Source organism: Osmia lignaria, chromosome 10 (genome assembly GCF_051020975.1).
Source record: "Osmia lignaria lignaria isolate PbOS001 chromosome 10, iyOsmLign1, whole genome shotgun sequence".
Taxonomy (NCBI): domain Eukaryota; kingdom Metazoa; phylum Arthropoda; class Insecta; order Hymenoptera; family Megachilidae; genus Osmia; species Osmia lignaria.
The window spans coordinates 13,832,955-13,855,212 of record NC_135041.1 but is presented as its reverse complement, the minus strand read 5'-3'; the positions used below and the strand labels follow the sequence as shown (position 1 = coordinate 13,855,212).

Sequence of the window (22,258 nt, the reverse complement as noted above, 5' to 3'; positions counted from 1 at the left end):
AGATACCCTACGAATAGATATACATACATACATACATACATACATCCAACCTTCTAAGAAACTGTCAAACTCAAATCAAATTTAACAGTTAAAAGTACAGTTTCATAAATGTAGAATGTATTTACTACATACTATGTAACCGTTTATATATTAGTATAGGTGTGTTAATAAATCTATATATGTATATATACAGTCATGTTTGTGTAACTATATATATACATACCTACATAGAGCTAGATAGAAATGTATGAGTATATTTGTGAAACGAACTTATAACTTAACGGTAGGTTATAATCATTTTACAACTGAAATATTTAATTTTCTGTTTAACGGCACTATCTTAATAATAAGTTTTTATTGATTCAACATGATTATTACCGTATTATTGGCTAGAATAAATTATTTTAATTTTGTACGTAAAACTTTTACTATAAATATAATGTATAACATATTTATTACGCAATCTGAAAATAATGAAAATTTAATATAATAGTTTTCATTTGAAACTATAGTTTATTCGTTACACTAAATAATAGTACTTGTACATTTACTTATATTGTTATTGCAAATTATTAACCTGTAAATATATTTCTTAGGTTAGCATATCATGATATTTAATAAATGCATATTAATCATTTTAAGTTTTCATTGTTTTTAATTATGCGGAAAGATATTAATAATCATTTCTTTAGGTAATATCTATTGTATTAATGGTAAGAAATAAAGATGTATATTTAAAAATATTTCTGTCTAATTTCTTAAATTTTTATTGAAATTGTAAGATACATTTGATTCATTATATTTGATTTTTAGCTTAATCATAATGAATCATATATTTGTATTTATAGATTTACTATATTTTACAACGCATCACAAAACAATGAAAGGATGCCATGGATGAACACAACAATGATCCATATGAACAACAGCTTTACGCCGTATTTCAAAGTTGTTTAACAAAAGGAGAAACTGAACTGCAGGAAGATAACTGGCTTAGTTTGTGCCATAAATTACATCTGACAGAGCAAAGTGACGAATTAAGATCATGTATCCAACAGCAAAAAAAAGAAAAGCAATCTATATCATTCCAAGAATTTAGAACTGCTCTGTTAATGTTATTAGATAAAAGTCAAGAAAAAGATACCATAACAGAATCACAATGCGATTTAAGTTTAAATGCTGTAGATAATAAAAGAGGCAATTTATTGCTACCTAATAATATTAAATCTAATGTAGATTTTTTAAGTATAAGAACAGGTAATTATTGTGTGTTATTAAATTGTAAAAATACCTTTTATAAAATATAGATATAAGAAATATATTTTTCTATTTTTAATTTTCAGGTGTACCTGTAGATGAAAATAGATTAAAATGTTTATGGGAGAAAGTAAACATCTGTTTAAAAGAAAATGTAGATTCTGCCACAATATATTTTATATGTAATTGTTTAGGAATCCCAGCTCTTCCAAAACAAGTAAGTAGGTATACGTATAACAGTTTGTTTTCCAAGTACAGTTTGAAGTAATATGTAATATTTTCTTTACAGATTATACAATGTATCTTTGAGAAGCTTGATCAGAATTGCGATGGGTTAATCAGTTTGGAAGAATTTCTTGTTATATTTCAGAGTAGGACACCTGTGGAAGAACAGTTAACATTAGATAAGAACAACGAGACCGCGAAGGAATTAACCAAGTTGGATTTTAGGAAACGTAATTTTGATGTACATACGTCTCGTAAAACTAGGTATTCTTTCTAATACAAATTTCCTAAAATGCTTTGCTTTGAACGTATGTTACGTCTGGTTTTTTTTGTTTATTAAATAATAGCTTCACAAGGAATGCTTCTTTCCTGGATACATGGAAACTTTCTAATATTGCGAATACATCCTTGTTAACGGACGGAGGTCTTAAGTCGTCGGAAATTTCGTTAGCTGATTTGACAGCTACTTTGTGCGACGAACTAAAAAATTTCAACGATTCATTGGATCATTCAGCAATTCGATCCCATATAATGTTATTGCGAGATGTTCTTATACTATATCAAGAAGAACTACATAAATTAAAGTACGTTACAAATTGTACATGTGAATAGATTAAGCGAAAATTTTAACTAATGAACATTTTTTTAGCCTTGTAATAGAAAATGTTAGTGGTGAGAAGGAAAAATTACGTACCGATATTATAGAAGCCAATGAGCGAGCAAATACTCTTGCTCAAGAAATTGACGAACAGCATGTTCGTCAGGAAGAGATTGTACAAAATTTACGAAAGCAACTTGAACAACGCCATGCTGAAACTTTACAAGAACTTTCCAATCAACTTAGTTCTGAACGGGAAATGAATGCTACTGCTTTGAAATCGAAAGATGAACAAATACAAATGTCACAGAAAGAAAATCATGAGATTAGAAATAAATTTGTAAATGCATTACAGGAGAATCAAGTTTTAGAAAGTGAAAATGAGAATCTTCGTGATCAGATTGAAAAACTTAAACAATCAAATACCGAGTTACTAACTCAAATAAAGATGTTGGCGGCAGAACATGACGAGGTAAACGAAACATATTTTTCCAAGTAAATCACGAATATGATTTCTATGTTTATAATAATAACACGTTTATTGATTATTCGATCTTAGTCGCAAAACATAGAAGTTAAACATCAACAAGAAGTTATATATTTAATTGATCGTATTAAGCATTTACAATCCGAGGCTGTTCTCTTACGAGATCAAAATGATGAACTTACAGCAGAATTAGAAAGTTTAAAACAGTACGATTGTCATGCTAAAGATATAAGGTAATATATGAGATAACAAACTATTTTATATACGTCTTAATATTAATTTTGTATTGTTTCATTATAGACAGAATAATTTGCTTGGCGCTCATACAACAAGGAGCAGCATACAGTCGGACAAGACTGAAAATAGTAAGAACAGTGAACTTAATTAAGTTATATGTTCTTCTTTTTTCTTATAAATAAATTATTATTACAAATTTTTTATTTAGGTAAAGAAGCATTTGTAGTGGATGAAGATGAGTTAGATGTATTTTTAAAACATTCCACTCCTGTAAGTAGCATTTATAATAGTAATTTATAATATTTGATTGAACATTACAAGACAATGTGAATTCAATGTGAATTTTATGCTGTTTATACAGACATTTTGTAATTCCAATGAAGAAGATAACATGCAAAATTGTAAAAAGATAGACTTGAAAAACTTTAAAGATATTGTTATAAAACAATTAAAAAATGTTTTATTAAGTAATAACAAGTGCACTTTAGAAAACTGTTCGCTTAAAAATGAGATATCAGAAATAATTACAAGACTACAATCGAATGTAAATTCTCAAGGTGGTAAAGAAATAGATTTTGTAAAAAGTATTGCATCAGAAATGGAAACCGAATGTGAAGAACGAACAACCGAATCGTTAAGGGATTTTGTTGTTTCCAAACATAAACATTCAATTCCTGTGAAGCGAGCAATAATATCCAACAATAACGATAATAATTACGATATCGATAATCTCAACAATCGAGATATAAAAAGTTTATCACAGAATAAAGTTTCAAGCCTTAGAGATTATCCTCCGCGTAAAGAAGAGTGTACGAATGTAGATCATTCAAAGTCTAATAAAGAAAAAGACACTTTGCTTATTCAGAGTACCAAAGTATCAAACGAAATCAGCAGCAAAATTAATTCAAGTTTAACAAAAATGAATGAATCATCCGAAGATGTCGTTGCTTTCTTAAATTTGAAAATTCAAGAATCGGAAGCAGCACATGCAGCCGAAATGAAACAATTAACTGAGCAATGTGCAGAACTAGAAAGAAACCTTGATTTGTTGAAAATAGAATATGAAGAATGTGAAGACTTTTGGACCGGTAAATTAGAAGAAGAAAGACAACTATTTGAGCAGGAGCAAAAAATTAGCGATGAAAAGTTTTCAGAACTTATTGCTAAAATGGCAGAATACGAAGAACTAATTAGCCCTGTAGATAAAGCGAAAAATGGACGTTTGTCTCCGATCGAGGAAAAGTTTAACTTAGAGCAACAAGTAAGATATTTTTTATACTTTACATAATATTGTGTATATGTATATTATGTGTGTATAATTTTATTTATACAGTATTTAGATCTCGAAGAGGAGTTTGAAAAATGGAAAGGCCAGATGGAAGAAGAAATTACTCAAAAAGACAAAGAAATAAAGAATCTACATGAAAAATTAAAGTCTTTCGAACGACCGATAATGGTTGATATATCTGTCCAAGTTACAGATGAATTTACTTTTTCATCTTTATTGGCACGATCAAATTATGTTCCTAGTGATTCATTCAATATTCAATCGTATAATGAATTATCTTCAAAATTAGCTCAGTGTAATGATAACATTCATAAGTTGCCTGATGAATTTAAATACAATAGAATTCTAGAATCCTCAAATTTGTCAAATGACTTTATTCCACGATTAACGAAAGAGGAGGTGGATGTTAGTAATTGTGATCCATACGAAATGCATACACAATATTCTGTGAAAAGCAAAAGTGGTACATGCAAAATGGAAAAACCCGAATTACAGTGGGAATTAACAGAAGTTGATGGGAAATTGTACAAGGAAGAAAATATTCCTGATACTGAATATGATGTAATACAGAATACATTAAAATTACGAAATCTGAATGTATCAAATTGTCAATGTATGAGAAATGATGCCCAAATGTGTTGCGTAAATGTAAGTATATTGCGAAATTTAAATGCGAAACTTCAAACACAAGAACGTAAGAAACATCAATTACAAGAGTGCTTTAAACAACAACAGTATCATATTGAACATGTACTACAATGTAAGTATCTTAATATTTTATCAGACAAACTATTTAATATTTCATTACACAATATTAAATATTATTTCAGATATTATATCTCAACATCAAGTAGAAGTATCAGAGTTACAGTGTCTTCTTCGTAATACTCAAGAAAGGCTTCAAATAGAATTTCAAACGAGCGCAGAACAGGTATACGTATCATTTTGAACGATAATATTCTTGAATATTGTTTAAAATAATAATATTTTCTATTAATTTTTACAGGCTGAACAATTAGCACGGACTGACATATTAGTTAAAGATTTATATATAGAAAATGCATGTTTAACAGCTAATTTAAAACGTTTACAGCAGCATTATCACATACTAACAGGATTGAATGCTGAGTCTACTTCAATATGATATTGCAATGAAGACAGCTTGATCAATAAAATAATGGTAATGTTACTACTAATATTTTACTATTAGTATCTTCAAGGTAGATATTATTCTACCTAAATTGTTAAATATTACTTCTTTTCAATTCCAATAGAGTTGAAAAGAAGTAAACAAACAAAATGGATATTTTGTATTATTAATGTTAAGTTATAGATATCCATATATATATAATCCTTCAACACTCTTGCATAAATATAATGGATATCAAAAGAAATAAACGAATGTTTTTTGAGTTTTGCTTTGCACATACATACAACAATTATTTAATTACAATGAAGTGAAATTTAATACAATCTATGATAATGTTGTGTATAATGTATGGAACAGGGAATGTCGTATGTTGCCTTTTTTTTTTGAAGTTTGCGTTCAAAGCAAGCAATATGTATATATGGCTAGGTTTTTGAATTTTTCTAAATTGAATTTAAAAAGTTAGCGTGTTTAATATTGAAACACTGAATGATTAAAATTAGTTTTATAAATTACACTTATAAATGTATGATCCCAACGAACTTACAATCTTAGGTATATAATTTATGAAAAGAAAAGCTAGAGAAGAAAACAGTCCAATGATAATTTTAATGAGAAAATATCCAAGTCGATCAGTACAAAAATGACTATTATTCTTTAGATGTTATCTTTTAAGTTATCACATATAAACAGATATCTCACAAGTACATATTTGCTTAGAATCTTTAGTATAAATGCCAAAGAGGGAATTTCAATAAAAAATTTACATTAAATTTTGAAGAGAATAAAAATGAAATTTTGTTTACTGTGAGACTGAATGCATTAAAATATTTATTTTATTTGCGTCAATTTTAATAACTAATTAATAACTAGGATTGAGAAATTTAAATATGAAATTCATAGTCTTATCGAGTATAGGAAAAATTGAGGGTATTATGAATTTTTAGTTTACAATTACCATTAATTGCTTAATAATAATTGCATAAATATTACACATAATAACGATTATGCATTAATATTGAACCAAATACGATTAAGGGTATTGTATAATACACGATAACACGTAGTTATATTTAACAATTGTTGATAATGATAATACATAGCGTATGTATATACATATTATCTGAATTTACTCACTTTGTATAATAATTAATATAATTCAGAATTGTCTAATTTCAATTGTACCGCTGCCATATAAAGTATTTTGTACATGATATTTGTATAAATATTTGTACATTAATATATTGCAGCAAATTAAGTTTTTCCATATTTGCCTTAATGAAAATTTTAATGCATCCTGTTCAACTACATCTTTTTATATGTCAAAGCTTCCTTTGTTATCGCTATTAAATCATCTTGTACTTGAATCTTATGATTTATCATAATGGAATTGTTAAACGGCAATAATACTAATAATAGTATATTTAAATGATACAATTTGATGCAATAATTAAAAATATAAGAAGTTGCTATGCCTCATTTTGTTGTTATAAAAAATGTAACAAGGAAAAAACTTGATGTCAAAGATGTATTTCATTTTCTGTTAATAATAAATAATTTTGATTGAGTTAATTGACGCGCGAAAATGTCTTTACCTATACAATATACAATGATTCATCGTATGGATTTTTCTATTTCTATAATTAGTTTAAAAATTAAAATCAAATGAAATATTCATTGAATATAAATATAAAATTATGTCTACGTACCTTTTTTTTTTTTCTATTGATGTTCGTCATTTCGTAGAGAAATGAATGAACCGCGAATACGTGAACACGAAAGATATCATTTATTTATAATTTATGAGGACAAACAAGTAAATGTACATAGGAAGGACACTTTCAGTAAAACACATTTGCTAAATCATTATCATGCTTAACATAATAATAAAAAAAAAAAAAATAGGAAACTAATCGAAATCTAATCACCAGCCTTGCTGATATAGTCTTTCTCCAAACGGCGTTATATTTGACATGCCATAAAAACAATCTAATTAGAATTATGAAATGTTTTGAAGCAAAAAGCATGATAATTATATGCACCTTTTTTTGTTTGCTAATGACACTAACACTAATCTTTCGTCGCTTCGTAGCGAAAAATAAAGGACTTGATGTGATTCTTCGAATGGACACTAAACATTCCTACCTTCTTATCTCTGTTTATCTCTCGCTCTTTCGTTCGTTCTTCCGTTCACTCTTTCTCTCTCTCTCTCTCTCCCTCTCTTTTATTTAGTTGAACGCTTTTCTTTGTCACTTTCAATTCCTCTATACATAATCTATAATAGCGTCATAGTAAACTAGTAAGGTACAAACAGGAGTTTTATACACGGTTTCACGAGAGAGTACATTAAGCTCAGGTCTTATTTCTACTTTTACGAAAACGTGGTCCTGTGTGTGTCCAATTTTGCGTGGCAAGTTTCAATTTGAAACTTCGACTTCGATTTCGATTTCGACTTCGACTTTGACGTTCGCCGTTCGCTGCAGTGTGATATTGGCGATTATCGTATCACGCGGATCCATATTAATATTGATATTATTTATAAATAATATTAATATTATTTTTATTTATTTTATCTGGCGAATATTCACAGGTTTGAATCCGCAGCAAACATGTTAACTCTTTCTGTCGTATCGTTAGAAAGATAACCTGAAAATCGACGGAAATTGGCGCGAAGTTTATAGATGCAATTTTAGACACGCACGTTAGACAAACTTTGTAAAGTTTGTTTAAAGATGTTGATTGCAAAAGAAAGGAGCAAAATAAAAACTTGAAATAGAATATTTTAAACCTATATAGAAACTTTGATGATAGAAGTCGGCCTGATAGCTACAATTTCTTCAACTATTGATAACGATTGCTCGCCTTAGAGACATACACGATTATACACGTTTATATTGTATAATACGTGTTTGTATTATATCTGTATTTACGTTGTCCATTCGATTCATTTCGCGAGAATGGTCGACGTTCTTTTGCTTTGGGAATCTAACTTAAACTAATATCGGTATATAATTCGTAACATCGAAATTAATATTTTATTTATTGAGCAAGGGTCTAAAACATTCTTTCGTCTCTTCAACTAGCGAAACTAAGGCTATGACATCCATATAAACGATTATCGATGCAACGCTGCTTCGAAGATCCACTAGGAAAGCAACCTTTCACGAAAGTATCCAGGAAAATTAAAAAGAAAAAAAAAAACAAACTATGAAATATCAACAAAACAATTATATTATTAAAATTAATCAAAAGACGGCTGTGAAAACCAATACTGATAAATTATTCATACTATCTGCTCGAATCGAGCAATGCAACGAAGCGATTAATGCCCAAATTCTTAAAACGAGATTACAAAAGCTTTCAAAGCATTTTCGTCAAAATTTTAATTAAATATGAGTTTACAATGAACGTGGGGTATTTAAAAAGAAAAATATATATGTATATTTCAACAATGTTCATCAATAATAACATTACAAAAATAAAAAAAAAAAAAAAGAAAAAGAAAAATTATTTAAAACTACGTCGAATGAATTAGATGATTAAATATTACGTTAGGACGATTGTTACCAACGCGGTTCAATATGAACCGTCCCGTGTCCCGTCCTGTCTACTTAATCCTTAATAATTATAGGTATGTACGAAGCAGCATTATCTGCAAAGTGTGCACCTTCGAAGCAGATGCATTATTACAATTACATTGTTTCAATGACTGGGTTCTTCTATCTAATCATAGTTACGCCTTACAGCCCTTATAGCCTAATATCATAATTTACCCGTGTCCACGGGCACGATAGGTACAGTATTATTGACAATCATTAAGACGGATCCTACTATTAAGTATAATTAGGTACATTTTGTGCAAGGTAATCGTTGTGTGACAGAATATAGGACAAGTGGCTACGCACTCAAAACGACTGAAGCGTCTTTTTGTAAAATGATGCCGTACCTCTCCCATGTATGCACATACGCCTTGCCTTCGTTCTCTTTATATCTTCCTCTTTTTTTCTTTTTTTCCTTTTCTTTTCGATTATATTTTGTGTTTTAATTACCCTCGAAAGACAAACGAAACAAGAGGATCCGACTCGTCCGGTGTATAAAGTATATAAAGGTTTCTACCACAGCCCATTTAACGATATATCATTCATATATATATATATATTATTGTTATATTATCATATACGTATCGTATCATCGATACAATTCGTAGTGTACATTGAAACGTAACATATATATATATATATATATTTATATATAAAAACACTAAGAACGACAGTTAATTTTCTTTTTTCCCCCTCTCTTTCGTGTCCAAATATTTATGTATCTTCCTTCTTTATTTAATTCCGTGTTTCTTTCCTTTTTCTCTTCGTTCATTCGTTCCTCTTTCCGACATTCTTTCGCGAATCTACATATATTTTTATTATTTAACCAGAAACTGCACGAACGACACGTATCGCGATATAAATGATTTAATGCCAAAGATTTCCATCTAACCTGAATTATGGCGAATAAGAAAAAACTTCGTCAGAGTAGTGAAAAAGTTCTCCGCGGTTGTTTTTGGATTGTCGATTCAGTTTCATATTCGAGAATAAGGGTGCGGTATTGTTTCGGGTGTCAGAGCGTTGTAAAATCACAGCCTAAAAGCATCGAAGAAGGTTGAACAAACTGGCAACGATACACCATTTGCTAATTGTTTTTTGCCATTTCATTCCGACACGCGCAAAGGAATTGAAACTACGACAATTAAATTGTACTTTCACAGCGAAGAAGCATCTTTTTTCCTTTTTTTTTCCTTTTTTCTTTTTAAATTATGCGAAAGCAAAAAGCGGACGCGTTACTGTTGAAAATTGGTCGCACGTTTTTATTGTGTTTGTTCGTTTTTCTTTTTTTCGTCGACAATTTTTCAATGGTACACTCGAAGCTTCGATTACACAATTGACACGTAACAAGGAACACGAAACGAAACTAACTTATCGTATAATAATTGCTTACTTTTTCTTTTCTCTTCTTTTAGAAATACGAAACCGTTCGAACGATTCAAAGGAACTTTGGTAAAATTAGATGCCTTCCCGATTTGTTGGTATATTAACTGGAGTGCACTGAGTTGCATTGAACTTGTCGCAGTGAAGTTGGCTACAAATTCACTAACCATTCACACCGCGTCGGTGAGTCGATCTCGCCCATCGTCTCACCGACGCAGCGTGAATGTGTTAGTGAATTTGTAGCCAACTTCACTGCGACAAGTTCAATGCAACTCAGGGTACCATTTTCTTGTGATTTTCCTTTACGATCGAGCAAAGAAAGTTTGTTCTAAAAGACGATCGTCTCTCCTAGTTTTTCATTCCGGCAGTTTAAGTGTAATTAATCTCCCTGAATTATAGGGATGTTAAAAAACAGTCGCATAGTGTAACCCAATTATATACATGTATACGTATAGTATGTATAATAAGTAAGCGTAACGAATATCAAAAAAGTTGATCGCTTGCGGACGACGATAGTGGAGTTTTCTTTCTTTTTTCCTCTTCATAATTACTTTTGCGATCGGTGACAGTGTCACAAACCATGTACAATATACATATATGGATAAAAAATTATTTTGTGCAATTCTGAAAGTGCGAACTACCGTCGGCTTAGAGTCTCTACAGTCTTTACTAGTATATGTATGTGTCTCTGTGTATTCATAAGAAAAAGAAAATGCACACCGGGACGCGTAGTCGCATACAAATTTGAGCACTGTTTCTCCTTTCTTCTTTAATTAACCTTCTTGTTCAATCGCGTGTATGTACCATTTCAGAGATACATTAACCTTTTTAATAGTACGAGTAACACTTTTGGTGCTATCTCAATTGTAAACAATTGGAAAGATTGGAAACGCTTCGTTTTTTTCTTTTTTTTATCGCGTTGATTGAATTTAATTCGAGGAAATAATTTGAAAAATGGAAGGAAGAAAGAAACAAGTCAGACTATTTGAAACGATAAGAATGGACGCAACTTTCAAGCACCACACGAAACAGGAGGAAATCCTAAGTGTACTCGCTTTCATTGTCAGATATATTTGATGGCGAGTCGACGTTTAACGAGCTCGATATATATATGTATATAATAATTAGGTCGTAGACTGTTTTGCATTTGGTACGTCTATGTGCCCCCGTCCCATTGAAGTTGACAGCACGATTTTTTAGCGATATGTCGGCAATCTGATAGAATTAACGACCGATGTTAGAGTTTAGCACGGTATCTCGGTCGGAAGCCACGAGAGTAAGCGAAAATATGGACTAGTGATCAGGTTGAGAGTGAATCTCGTTTAGAAAATTACGCGTAGACGAACGATAATTCTCTTTCATTTTTCTATATCGTTAATCTAACACCTAGAACGCGACGCGTCTGACTAATTGTAAGATTGATAGATAGAATAATTATTAAATTGAGAGCGATTGCTCCATTCTTCTCGGTGTTTGGGAAAAAAAGAAGGCAAAAGAGAGCCCGAGACTAAAGGGAATCTTTCTCTCTCTCTCTCTCTCTCTTTCTCGTTTCTCCCATTCGATTGATCGTAAACGCGAAGCAATCACGACAACGATTTAACGAAATTTATTAATGACTACTCGAGAAACGACGCAAAGAGCTACACAGGTTCGAATCACGTCCTCAATCAAATTTACTAATCGACAATCAGAAAATGGCAATAGGAATCGAAAATCGTAATCGATCACTTTGCACTCGAATCACGACCCACGTCGAGCTCAACTCTTTTCATCCTACGTTTAATAATTATTGTAACGCGATCGTTGTATAGTATTTGGTATTTAATGGTCCGCGAACCAAGTATTCCCCTCGCGACGTCGATGTTTATTTAGACTTTTTTTTTTTTCTTTGTTAAATTTATTATTATTATTATCGTTTACTTCTCATCGTCGTAATATCCGACCATCGTTGACCCATTACTCTGAATTAGCAGAGCGTGTACTTTCGAAAGCAACGTAAAACGATTGTCTTTGTACGAACGAATTGAAACGACCAGGGATCGCGACAATTTTTTCAAACCGTATCCACTTTATCGAGCCTAACGAAATATCCAATTTGACAGATCGCAAAGAGAAGACCGTTTGTCATTGTACTCGCGTCTAATAATTAGTTTAAGTAAGAACAAAGCGCGCGTGAAACAGTTTTTCAATTGTCGAGATCCTCCAGAAAGAATATATCGAGCAGGCTGACCAATTCTGCTTGTTTTTATCGTTTACATTCTTTCCCTGAGAATTTTTTAGCCTGCAATCCCTCGGTCAATGCCGGCCTTTTTTTTCTATTCTCAATACCGAAGCGTATCGATCGTTGCGACGTTTGATCGCTGAATTTGATTGAGGATCGACAGAGATCCTACTTTCGCTAAAAGCGTTAATCAATATTTGTGACACGAAAACTGTCGTTACTTTTCAATACATCTAATATAAATTGCGACAATTTTCCTTAACTAATCTTTCCTTTTAAACGAGCAGGGAAACAGATTTACCAGCAAGATGCACTCGTTTAAACGAAAATAATATAATTAATTAACTAAAGCGAGTAACCAGAAACTTTAGGAACAAGATTGTCGATTCGTGTCTCAAAATCACATATGTTTTCGTTAAAAGAAAACTAAAAGTTGAATATAATTGGTAAAAAAGAATACAATAAGTAAAAAGGGAAGATAAAGAAAAATATAAGAATCACATAAGAATTTCATCTTCAACATCTAATTGTTTAAAGATACGTCCAGAGAAAGTTGTTTCAGATATTTACAATAAGAAATTGTACTATAACATTTCAACTAATTAGCAATCTTTCGTCGAGTATCGTCGACAGTGCAGCATAGATACACTGGCTCAAAATAATTAACATCGTTAACAAATAATTACTTTCAAGCTGCAATTTATTAGATATTCGATGTTCTTTTCCTTTTAATGATTTTGAGCCGTGAAAAAGAGAAAAAAAAAAAAAATAGAATGCATCTTGCCAGCGCCTAATGCTAAAATTTTCATTCTAAACAGAAAATTATTCTAAACGATGCCACTGAAACGGCAATTTTTCAGATTCACAGATTACTTTTCTCTTATCAGAATACTCTACGTTTCGGGCGCTTTTAATCGCCTTGTTTTAATACAGATATATACGTACGTGTAATATAGTATAGCCTTTTAACTACTAATCAATCTCGTTTTGTTCGTCTAATTTTCCATCTACAACGAATTCTACCTAACTGACATCGATACTAATATCCTTCTATTATACGATCAGGATCCGAAGATCTCTATTCAACTACAATTCTCCTATGAATTCTAAATTTTCTTTCTAATATACATGTATATAAAAAAAATAAGCTATCCGTCGTTTGGTTTTGTCAAATCATCCCACAATTAACTAACCCTTTACAAGTGTTTTAATTTTTCTGAGATTTTAGCAAAGAAATAAAATTGAAGGAAAAAGGTAATGAAATTAATTATGGGATGATATATTATTTAGCACGTAGCGAGTCTTTGGAAATCGATAACGTGCCCCGATTAATATTTCACGAGCAATTCCACGAGCAGGAATTGTCATTGAAACGAATAGGAACGCGTTTGATGGCGAAACGCTACGCGAAAATCTGAGAAAACCTCTTCCGATCCATCGACCAACATCCAAATTGAAATCGAACCCGTACTAAAGTGTCCACGATTCTACACAGGCATACCGATTTAATTATATACACGCTAAAAACAGGAAGAAAATGAACAGTCCGATAGACTGGAGGAAGAAAAGACAGAAAATTTAAAGCAAAATATTTTTCTTTCATCTAACCACTCTTTTTACTTGGATATTTATTAACCGATCGAATTCGCGCCTATAACATCGAAACACCCTGGTAAATCGGAAATAGACAGCTATATTCAACTAAATGTAACATGAAAAATTGTTAATAAACGAAGAAGAAATCGTCTTCTCGGTTCCTTCGGTCCCATCGTCAGTCTCCCCTCAAACCCCGGTTTAAATTCCGTGAGAAATCGCAGACCGATTATTTTATTCTTCGATGAAAAAAGGTCGTTACCGATCGATTCGAATTACTTTTTATTATTCATACTATTGATCTTCCACGGTCACGACACAACACGTGTCAGATGAAAGAAAACGATAAACGTGAACTGTGTTGAAATAATGGTAGCTTCACGAGTAACTTTTATTCGTATCTGGATACGACGATCTCGTTTCAAACATGTTTACGATAAATCAAAGCAATTACCAACGAAAGGTTCGAAGATGAATGCATAATACGTGAGCATCGTTTTATTGAAGAAAAAAGAAATGAAATCGTTATCACAGAAAAGTTGAGTAACAAAGGGATCTAACAACGATTACTATCCTTCTTTCTAATTACTTTGCCAGCTCTACGTCATATGGATTATGATTTTTCTTATGTTTTGCTTGAAACTTAATCGTACGAGAAGTAATATCGAAATTTTTCATCAATAATTATACCGAAAGATTTTTTATTATCACGTCGAACGTGTAAAGAAAGTAGTTTCTAACGCGATTAACGAAACATCTTGCGTGAACGCACAATGTCCATAAAGTGATAGATATTTAGCTATCCAGTAATATAATAATATCACATGCAATTTAAATAGGATTGTCAGACACGTATCTATGCAGACAGTGTTCCTATTCTTAACGATGCTGCGTGTATGATAAACACGATACGAGGTAATCACTTGATACGTGCACATGCACATACGAGTACATATGTATTATATAATAATACTATTTCAACCCTTTCAGAAAGGAAGAAAAAAATAAGGAAGTTACCCGCATGAAAAAACGCAAATACTATCCATTACTATCGATACTTGGTGTTTAAGTACATGCAAGAAAGTCATTGCTATTTACGAATATCTACATATACACATATGTATATGTTGGACTGGTTTCCTAAGATTTCTATATCGATGAAGATCTCTTGCAATGCCAAGAAAAGCTACGATAATTCGTTTGATAATTTCCTACTAACGTAAAACTACATTCTCCTGGTGTTTCTTCTGGACAGTTAATAAACACTATAATAGAGGGTAGATGTAGATAATTCGGATGATTGCACGATATTGACGATAAATTGTTCTAAGTACTACTCGTTTGTTAGCGAATTGTTCCATCATTCCAGAAGTTGTACAGCTTAAATAAAAGAGCAGTCGAAGAAAGATAAAGCGGAAATGCGGGGAAAGAAGAGACTGTTAATCGAAAGGAAAAGCAAAAACGAAATTTGCCGCGTTTTCTATACGTATGTATATCACAGTTACAACACAACACAACACAACAAATGCGAAAGGAAATCCTTTTTTTCTTTCTCCATTGTAAAAGAGTAAACTCGTTTCAAATTTTCAATGTACTCGCGACTAAAATTCACTTAATCGTGTTTAGAGACGAAGAGGAAACTGTTGCATTAAGGAAAAAGAAAAAGAAAAAATATGAGAGAGCTTGCGAAGAAATATAAATGCTCTTTCGAGTTGAAAATCAAGTCCTAATATAAACGACTGATATACACGGAGACGATGCTCGACATGGTCCTCGATGATAATTATTATTATATAAAGCGCTATGTAAAAGCGAATTAACAGTCTGTATGTGTATCTTACTTTTAGCAAGACTGGATAGTGGTCGATAGTAATCGTCTACTTTTTCTCTAATCGGTTGTCTTTGCGATCAAGTATTTCATCTTCAACAGTTATAACTTCGGCGATACAAGTATTTCATTATCCGTAAGTTTCTCTCTCATCTTTAGGAGAAGAATAACTTTAGAAAAGAACAAGAGAGAAACGTGTAATCTTTTAATCAATGTATTATATAAAACTTTTCTGTACAGAAGCAAGACTGACGGCAAAGACAACTTTCTCGCTAACTTTTTACTCTAAAATGTCTTGCCCAAGATCGAATATAGAGAATAAAATCAACACATCTATCCCCCATTTATGGGATATTATCAACTAGATACGATTTTCAGCTTAAGATGGAAGTTGACGGATATATACCTACACGGATGATTATAATTAAAGCTTCGCCAACCAAGCTTTTGATAATACAGGCCGGTCAGATTTCACCTTATCAGATTATACGAAGAAAAAATTAGACCTCCTTCGAAAAGCAATTAAAGTGTGTTACACCTTGGACGCTAAAGATTTCGCTTCAATGCAGCGTACCTTGTTGATCGTTGTGCGAATATTATACCTGTAGTTTCATAGGAATACGGAAATAATCACCGTTTTTTAAAGCGATCTTTCTTTGAATCTACAGCTTGCCGAACCGAGCGTGATATTTCAAATGAAAAACGACTTTCATACAATGGTGCCGCGTCGAAGAAACGTTCAAACGCTTGAGCTAGGTATGTTAGTTATCCTGTTCGATACAGTTTACTCAAAATCGAGTAAGAGAAAATGCTGAACAAATTTGCCTATCAACGTATGTATATATATTACGTAGGAATATTGTTATGTGTGTCTCGCTTACGCACGTTAAAATTTATATATATATATATGTACACACACATCCACATACACACACACACACACGTATGTGGACCTATATAATGTCATTATAATTTCAGTGTTACCATTAAATGTAATTGTGCTGTGCGTAAACGTTACGCCAGAGCACGCTTTTGTATAGCGAGTATGCGTTAGGAAAATTCTCTTTTTTGCTTTTTCTTTCTTTAAACAAAGATTTATGTGTTAGTATAGTGGACATTGTTTTGCCTTGTATATATCTAATACGTCTATGTGGTACGTATCTATACCGTTCAAAGGCGGTTAATACACCACATTTTCATTTGACAAAGTTAGAAAAAAAAGCTCACCCGATTTTTGCGTTCAAGATTGCTATCGCATCTGAGTCTTCTTTTTTTTTTCTTTTCTCGAGATGTATTCAACTATCTGACACACATCTTGGGTCGTACATTGAAGGAAGGCCACATTGAACTAGTCTAAGAAATTACTTGCCTAACACTCTGAACAAATATATCGGTTAAATTTAGCTTATAATAATAGTAATAATAATAATCTATCCTATAACACATACGCAAAACGAATAATAGTTGGAGATTCTTGCGAACGTTTTTTTTTTTTTACTTTTTTTCTTTTTATATATTTATCAGTAAAGTCTCTCTGAGCAATCTTATTCTTCGTTCTCCCTTCACGAGTCTCGGATCCTCAATTAATCTTTAAAGGGATTATCTTTGGCATTATGAACCACGCAAGAGAAATATATAACATGTTCATTGAAAAGGAACAAACCGTCTATGTGTATGTTCCTTTCGTTTGTAGTCTTTGTTTAGCAAAGAACAAGCAAAATATTACTTGATTAATGCGATACAGACGATGATAAGACGATTGGATCACAAGTATTTGGATACCAGAACCGACACCCCAACACTGTACTATTAGTAGAGATAAAAATATGTACAGTAGAAAACTATGGAGTCACTATTAACTTGTAAAAAGTAGACACGCATACGATTTTTTCCTATTTCGGCGCGAATACGCGTACTTTTTTTTTTTGTTTTTTTTTTGTGGTTTTTTGTTGCTTTTTTTTTCATTATCTTTCTTTCCTTTCCTTTCCATAACGATGCTTTGATATCTCGCGAGATTATTAAGTGGGCGGCATCTTTTGTTTTAGCGATAAAATTATGAGAAACGCCAGCGTAAGCTTCTCTGGAAACGTAACGCGAAATACGTACAAGTAAAAAGCTACTGGACTCGATTTTTATGTTTTGTCACAGAAAATCGAGAAGCGATTTTCAAAATCTTGCTAGGTACAATTTGAATAATCGCCGGCGTTGCTTCCTACCTGACTTTCATTGCGTTTTATCACAAGGACTGGATCTTTAGACGATTCAACGACTTTTTTTTCTATATCCAAATCATAGAGTAACGTGGCTTGTAATGCGTTATACATACCCGTTCTTGCGTATCGAGAGGCCTTCGTTAGTTCATAGACACTGGCAGCCAGAGTTAATATATCTGTAAACAGTGGAATAATATCAATTATACTGCATCGATGTTACAAGACGAACCGAAGAATATTAAATAACATACCATTGTCGTTGTATACAAGAATGCACGGGGGATTTTCTTTCTGTCTTTTGGTAGCATTTGCGATCTCTCGTTTACGGCATTCTTGGACAAATTTGATTGCTTCCAACCAATACTCCATAGCCTTGTGTACGCGTTGATTCATTGTGGTCCCTCGCAAACGTTCCATCTATTAGAAGAAGATGAAGAAAAAGAAAAATAAGATAAAAATCAATATAATAATTGATTTTTTCTTATTTGACATACTTTACCTTTGCGATCAAAGTTATGACGCGTGCATGTTCACGTAAATAGTCAATAATTAGACGATCTACGCGCGATGGATTCCCTTGGAGGCGAGGAATGGGTATGTTGTTTGCACTTGTTACTCTTTTACCAGGGAAATGGGCAGCTAATCCAGCTTCGCATTTCTTTCGTTCTTTTTCCAACTGCTTAAATTGTTCGTAAGTTTGCTCCAATCTAAAGTGTAATATACTTGAAGGAGCTGTACGTCTAGCTGCTCCACTTCCGTTTCTAAGTCCTAAACCTCCGCCGTAGAGTACAGAAAATAAACGTGGAACTGGAAGCGGTACAGGAACTGGCATTACTGGCGGGAATACACCAGATCTTACTGTACTTGGATTCGGTACTACTCCTGAATTGAAGAGGACATCGGCTGATGGTATACCATGGCTATTCTGTATTCTTGGCATATGATGTCGTTGTTTCATAAGATAGTTGAAAGTATCCTTGTTCATTGAAGAGCCTGCTGCGATTTGATTGGTCAAATGACTGACAGAAGGAAACGAAGCTATCTCTTTGGTAAGATCAAATCCTTCCATTTTATAGGTATTAGTATTCGTATTAGGCTGTTTCAAATCATGATACGATGTGGAACTCTGTGGTAGCATTTTTAAAGTCTCGCCGTTGTTGGCAGTGTATTGTTGATAATTATGATATCCATATTTTGCAATTGACTGATGCGTGTGACGCGAACTTAGATTTTTTGGAAACCCAATTGGCGAATACGTCTTAGTCTCGATAGTCTTTGATTTTGGACTAATAATTTTTAATAAGTTATTATCGATTCTATAATCGTTATTCGAAAGACAATTTTCGTTTGTGTCTAAACCATTGATCGATGGTGGGGTGAAGTCGCTTACTCCTGGATAATAGTCGATCAACTGCTTGTATTCTTGGTCCACAGCTTGATTCAATTTGTAGCTACGAGCTTGTTGTTGCAAAAATTGAAGTTGTTCGTTTGGTATTGAGATATTTCCCATACTTAATCTACTTGAATCGTGTAAATCTTTATAATCACCGGCGTTACTGCGCTGCTGTATATTATTCCCAAAACAATTATGCAAATTCGTATCGGCTGGAGAAAAATGTTGTAACGGAGAATTTGAAAGAAACCCAGAGTCGATACTTAAATCAGTCATTGCCGAACTTGGTCTGTAGTTTTGATTATTGGCAGTCATACTATATAATTCGTGCATAGAAGGTGTAGGATTATTGTATGCGTTGGTAGTTCCATTTTGTCCAATATTATGGTGATACTCTATTTCATTAAGAGTAACTGGATCGGGAGAATCTAATGCCAATGTTAAAGCCATGTTAAAATTAAGGTCTGGGTTTGTGCAGTTTTCAATTCTTTGATAATTTCCAAATAAATCTGATGTACATCCTGATGCTGACAAATTTTCTGACCAGTTAGTAGCCTGTTTATTTGAATTTCTCACGTTTGTTGTCGTTAACAAATCATTGCACAAAGGCATACCGGTACTTCCGTTTATACAACAAGTATCGTCGCTTGGACGTAATATGTATGACTGTGAATCGGATGAATACGTATTTGAATACGCGCTAACCCCGTTACTATACAAATTTCCTTCGTCCAGTACTTGTCCTGCGCATCGGTTCAGACTCAATGTTTTAATTTCTTCGCAAAGATTGTTGTAATTACATTCAAGTTTAGCATTATTAGAAATATTGTTGTGCAATTTGTTAAATGTAGTATGAATATTAAAGTGATTTATGTTTGTAAGATTTGGGTCTGTTTTATTTTCCATTTTATTCTCCACGATACAACATTGACTATCCGAATGATATTGAATATTTCCGCTATAGCTACTATTCTGAGCATTGTCACTGACAACTGAATCATCGTCAAGAATTTTTGACACTAAATCATTCACCATAGGATTGTTTAAATCCTGACTATCTTCATCTTCTACATTCATCTGTATATAAATAAATTATTAAAAAGATTAAATCAATACTTGCTATTAATTATATTTCTTACTTTTAACTACTATGTTCTCTTATTTTGGTAAAACATATTGAAATTATTAACCCAAATACATACATTATGTACATTTCATTTTTATTCTCTAATTATTCGCTATTAATAACTCTAACATAATACCACTTAAAAATTGATCATATTTTACAAATGAAAATATTTGAAAATAAAAACTGATAGTAAATGTAAGATATTATTGTAAAATAAGATATTAATAGTACAGTATAGTATTTATAATATACCATAATCACAATATTGTTAAATATTGTATAAAGAAAATAATTGCACCCATATAATACGTAAAAAAAACAATTGTTAGCATAAGTTCCTTACATTTTTTTGTGTATTACACTCCATTAAGTCATAGTTCCAATAATTATATTCTGCGTTACATCTGTCAGCTGGATAATTGTTTCGTGGTTCCAACATGTTGATATTGCATTCAATCACGTTATTCTATAAAGAAAAAATAGTTTATTTTTTATTTAAATATTTATTTCAAATATTTATTCATTCTATTCAAATTTTGTTATTGTACAGTACATACTATATGATTGATACAAACACACAGAATATACATCAACTTATTGAAAATTTCATATTTTTAAGGTGCTATGTCACGAACGAATTACCATGAATATATCAAGTTAAAATAATTATTCAAATGTAAATATTTGTTATAATAAAACTACTTTTTCTTTTATCGTCTGATCTCAGAACCAACAATTTTAAACTGAAACTTGTTATAAGTACAATTACGGTATTATACATATACATATATGTATGTATATACATCAGCAATGAACTAAAATCGAACTGTTTCTACTAATCAAATTACTGAACAATGAAAATCCAAAGTATAATATTTCTGTTAAATATTCAGCTCCTATTTCTTCTTATTGTACAGTAAATAACAGCTATTAAACAATTTAAAATACGTATTTCCTTGCACGTTGTGTTGGGTCAGTAGCGTTGTACTTTGCAGTAAAAGAAAATGAACGTTACTTTTTCGGTAATAAAGTCACAGACGCGGTCGCTTACCTTGCTAACAGTAAAACCATTGTTGGTGATAATCGCAGCCAAATTGTGCACTTCGGACAGAGCCATTTGTTAAAAGATCACTTTAAATCACTTCCACTCCTACCCATCACCCTTTCACTTGTGCGGCTGTCTCCCAGCAATATGCACACCCACACCAACTTCAAACGTAGCTCGCTAGCATCTCACGGTGCTACTATGGGAGAACAGAATATAGATGGAACTATAGTTATATTATACCACATATATATATATTTATATATATATATATATACGTGTGTATGTGTGCATACATGAATATTACTGTATGCACCTTGTAATACGTTGAATAACTATATGTATAAATAAATGCGTTAAACACGAGTGGTATATGTCAAATGTATATTTTCGAACAACTTTTTTAAACTTTTATATTGTATGTATTTTATTAAGGCACTAAAAACAACATACATACAAGTGAAAATTATGTTTTCTTTTCCCTAGGAAACCATTTTATTACTAAACATTTTAAGCGCATGCGCGACTGTGGGAATATTCGAATTCTTCGACGTTATTTTGCTACATAGAGAAAAGCCATTTTAATTCTGAAAAGCAACAAGCTGTAAACGAATATAC

The 22,258-nt window shown here is 32.0% G+C and overlaps 2 protein-coding genes across 3 annotated transcripts; one reads left to right on the top strand and one right to left on the bottom strand.

Moving 5' to 3' along the window:
• The first annotated feature begins 132 nt into the window (after nt 1-132).
• Nucleotides 133-9,471, top strand: Bsg25D (blastoderm-specific gene 25D). 2 transcript variants are annotated; one of them, XM_034340152.2, is made up of 13 exons: nt 133-283; nt 849-1,257; nt 1,344-1,474; nt 1,547-1,746; nt 1,830-2,066; nt 2,132-2,552; nt 2,640-2,800; nt 2,868-2,932; nt 3,013-3,074; nt 3,166-4,065; nt 4,138-4,852; nt 4,923-5,023; nt 5,099-9,471. In XM_034340152.2, exons 2-13 carry the CDS (start codon nt 894-896, stop codon nt 5,234-5,236), a joined length of 3,495 nt encoding a protein of 1,164 aa, XP_034196043.2. In that variant the 5' UTR covers nt 133-283; nt 849-893; the 3' UTR covers nt 5,237-9,471. The 2 variants fall into 2 exon arrangements, with proteins under 2 accessions (XP_034196043.2, XP_034196044.2); XM_034340153.2 differs by lacking the exon at nt 133-283 and adding an exon at nt 284-412.
• Nucleotides 9,472-12,081: 2,610 nt separating this feature from the next.
• Nucleotides 12,082-21,853, bottom strand: LOC117611819 (uncharacterized). Its single transcript, XM_034340156.2, has 5 exons — nt 21,647-21,853; nt 20,939-21,061; nt 18,573-20,543; nt 18,325-18,490; nt 12,082-18,249 (listed from the first exon to the last, which is right to left on the bottom strand). Exons 1-5 carry the CDS (start codon nt 21,710-21,712, stop codon nt 18,038-18,040), a joined length of 2,538 nt encoding a protein of 845 aa, XP_034196047.1. The 5' UTR covers nt 21,713-21,853; the 3' UTR covers nt 12,082-18,037.
• Nucleotides 21,854-22,258: the final 405 nt, after the last annotated feature.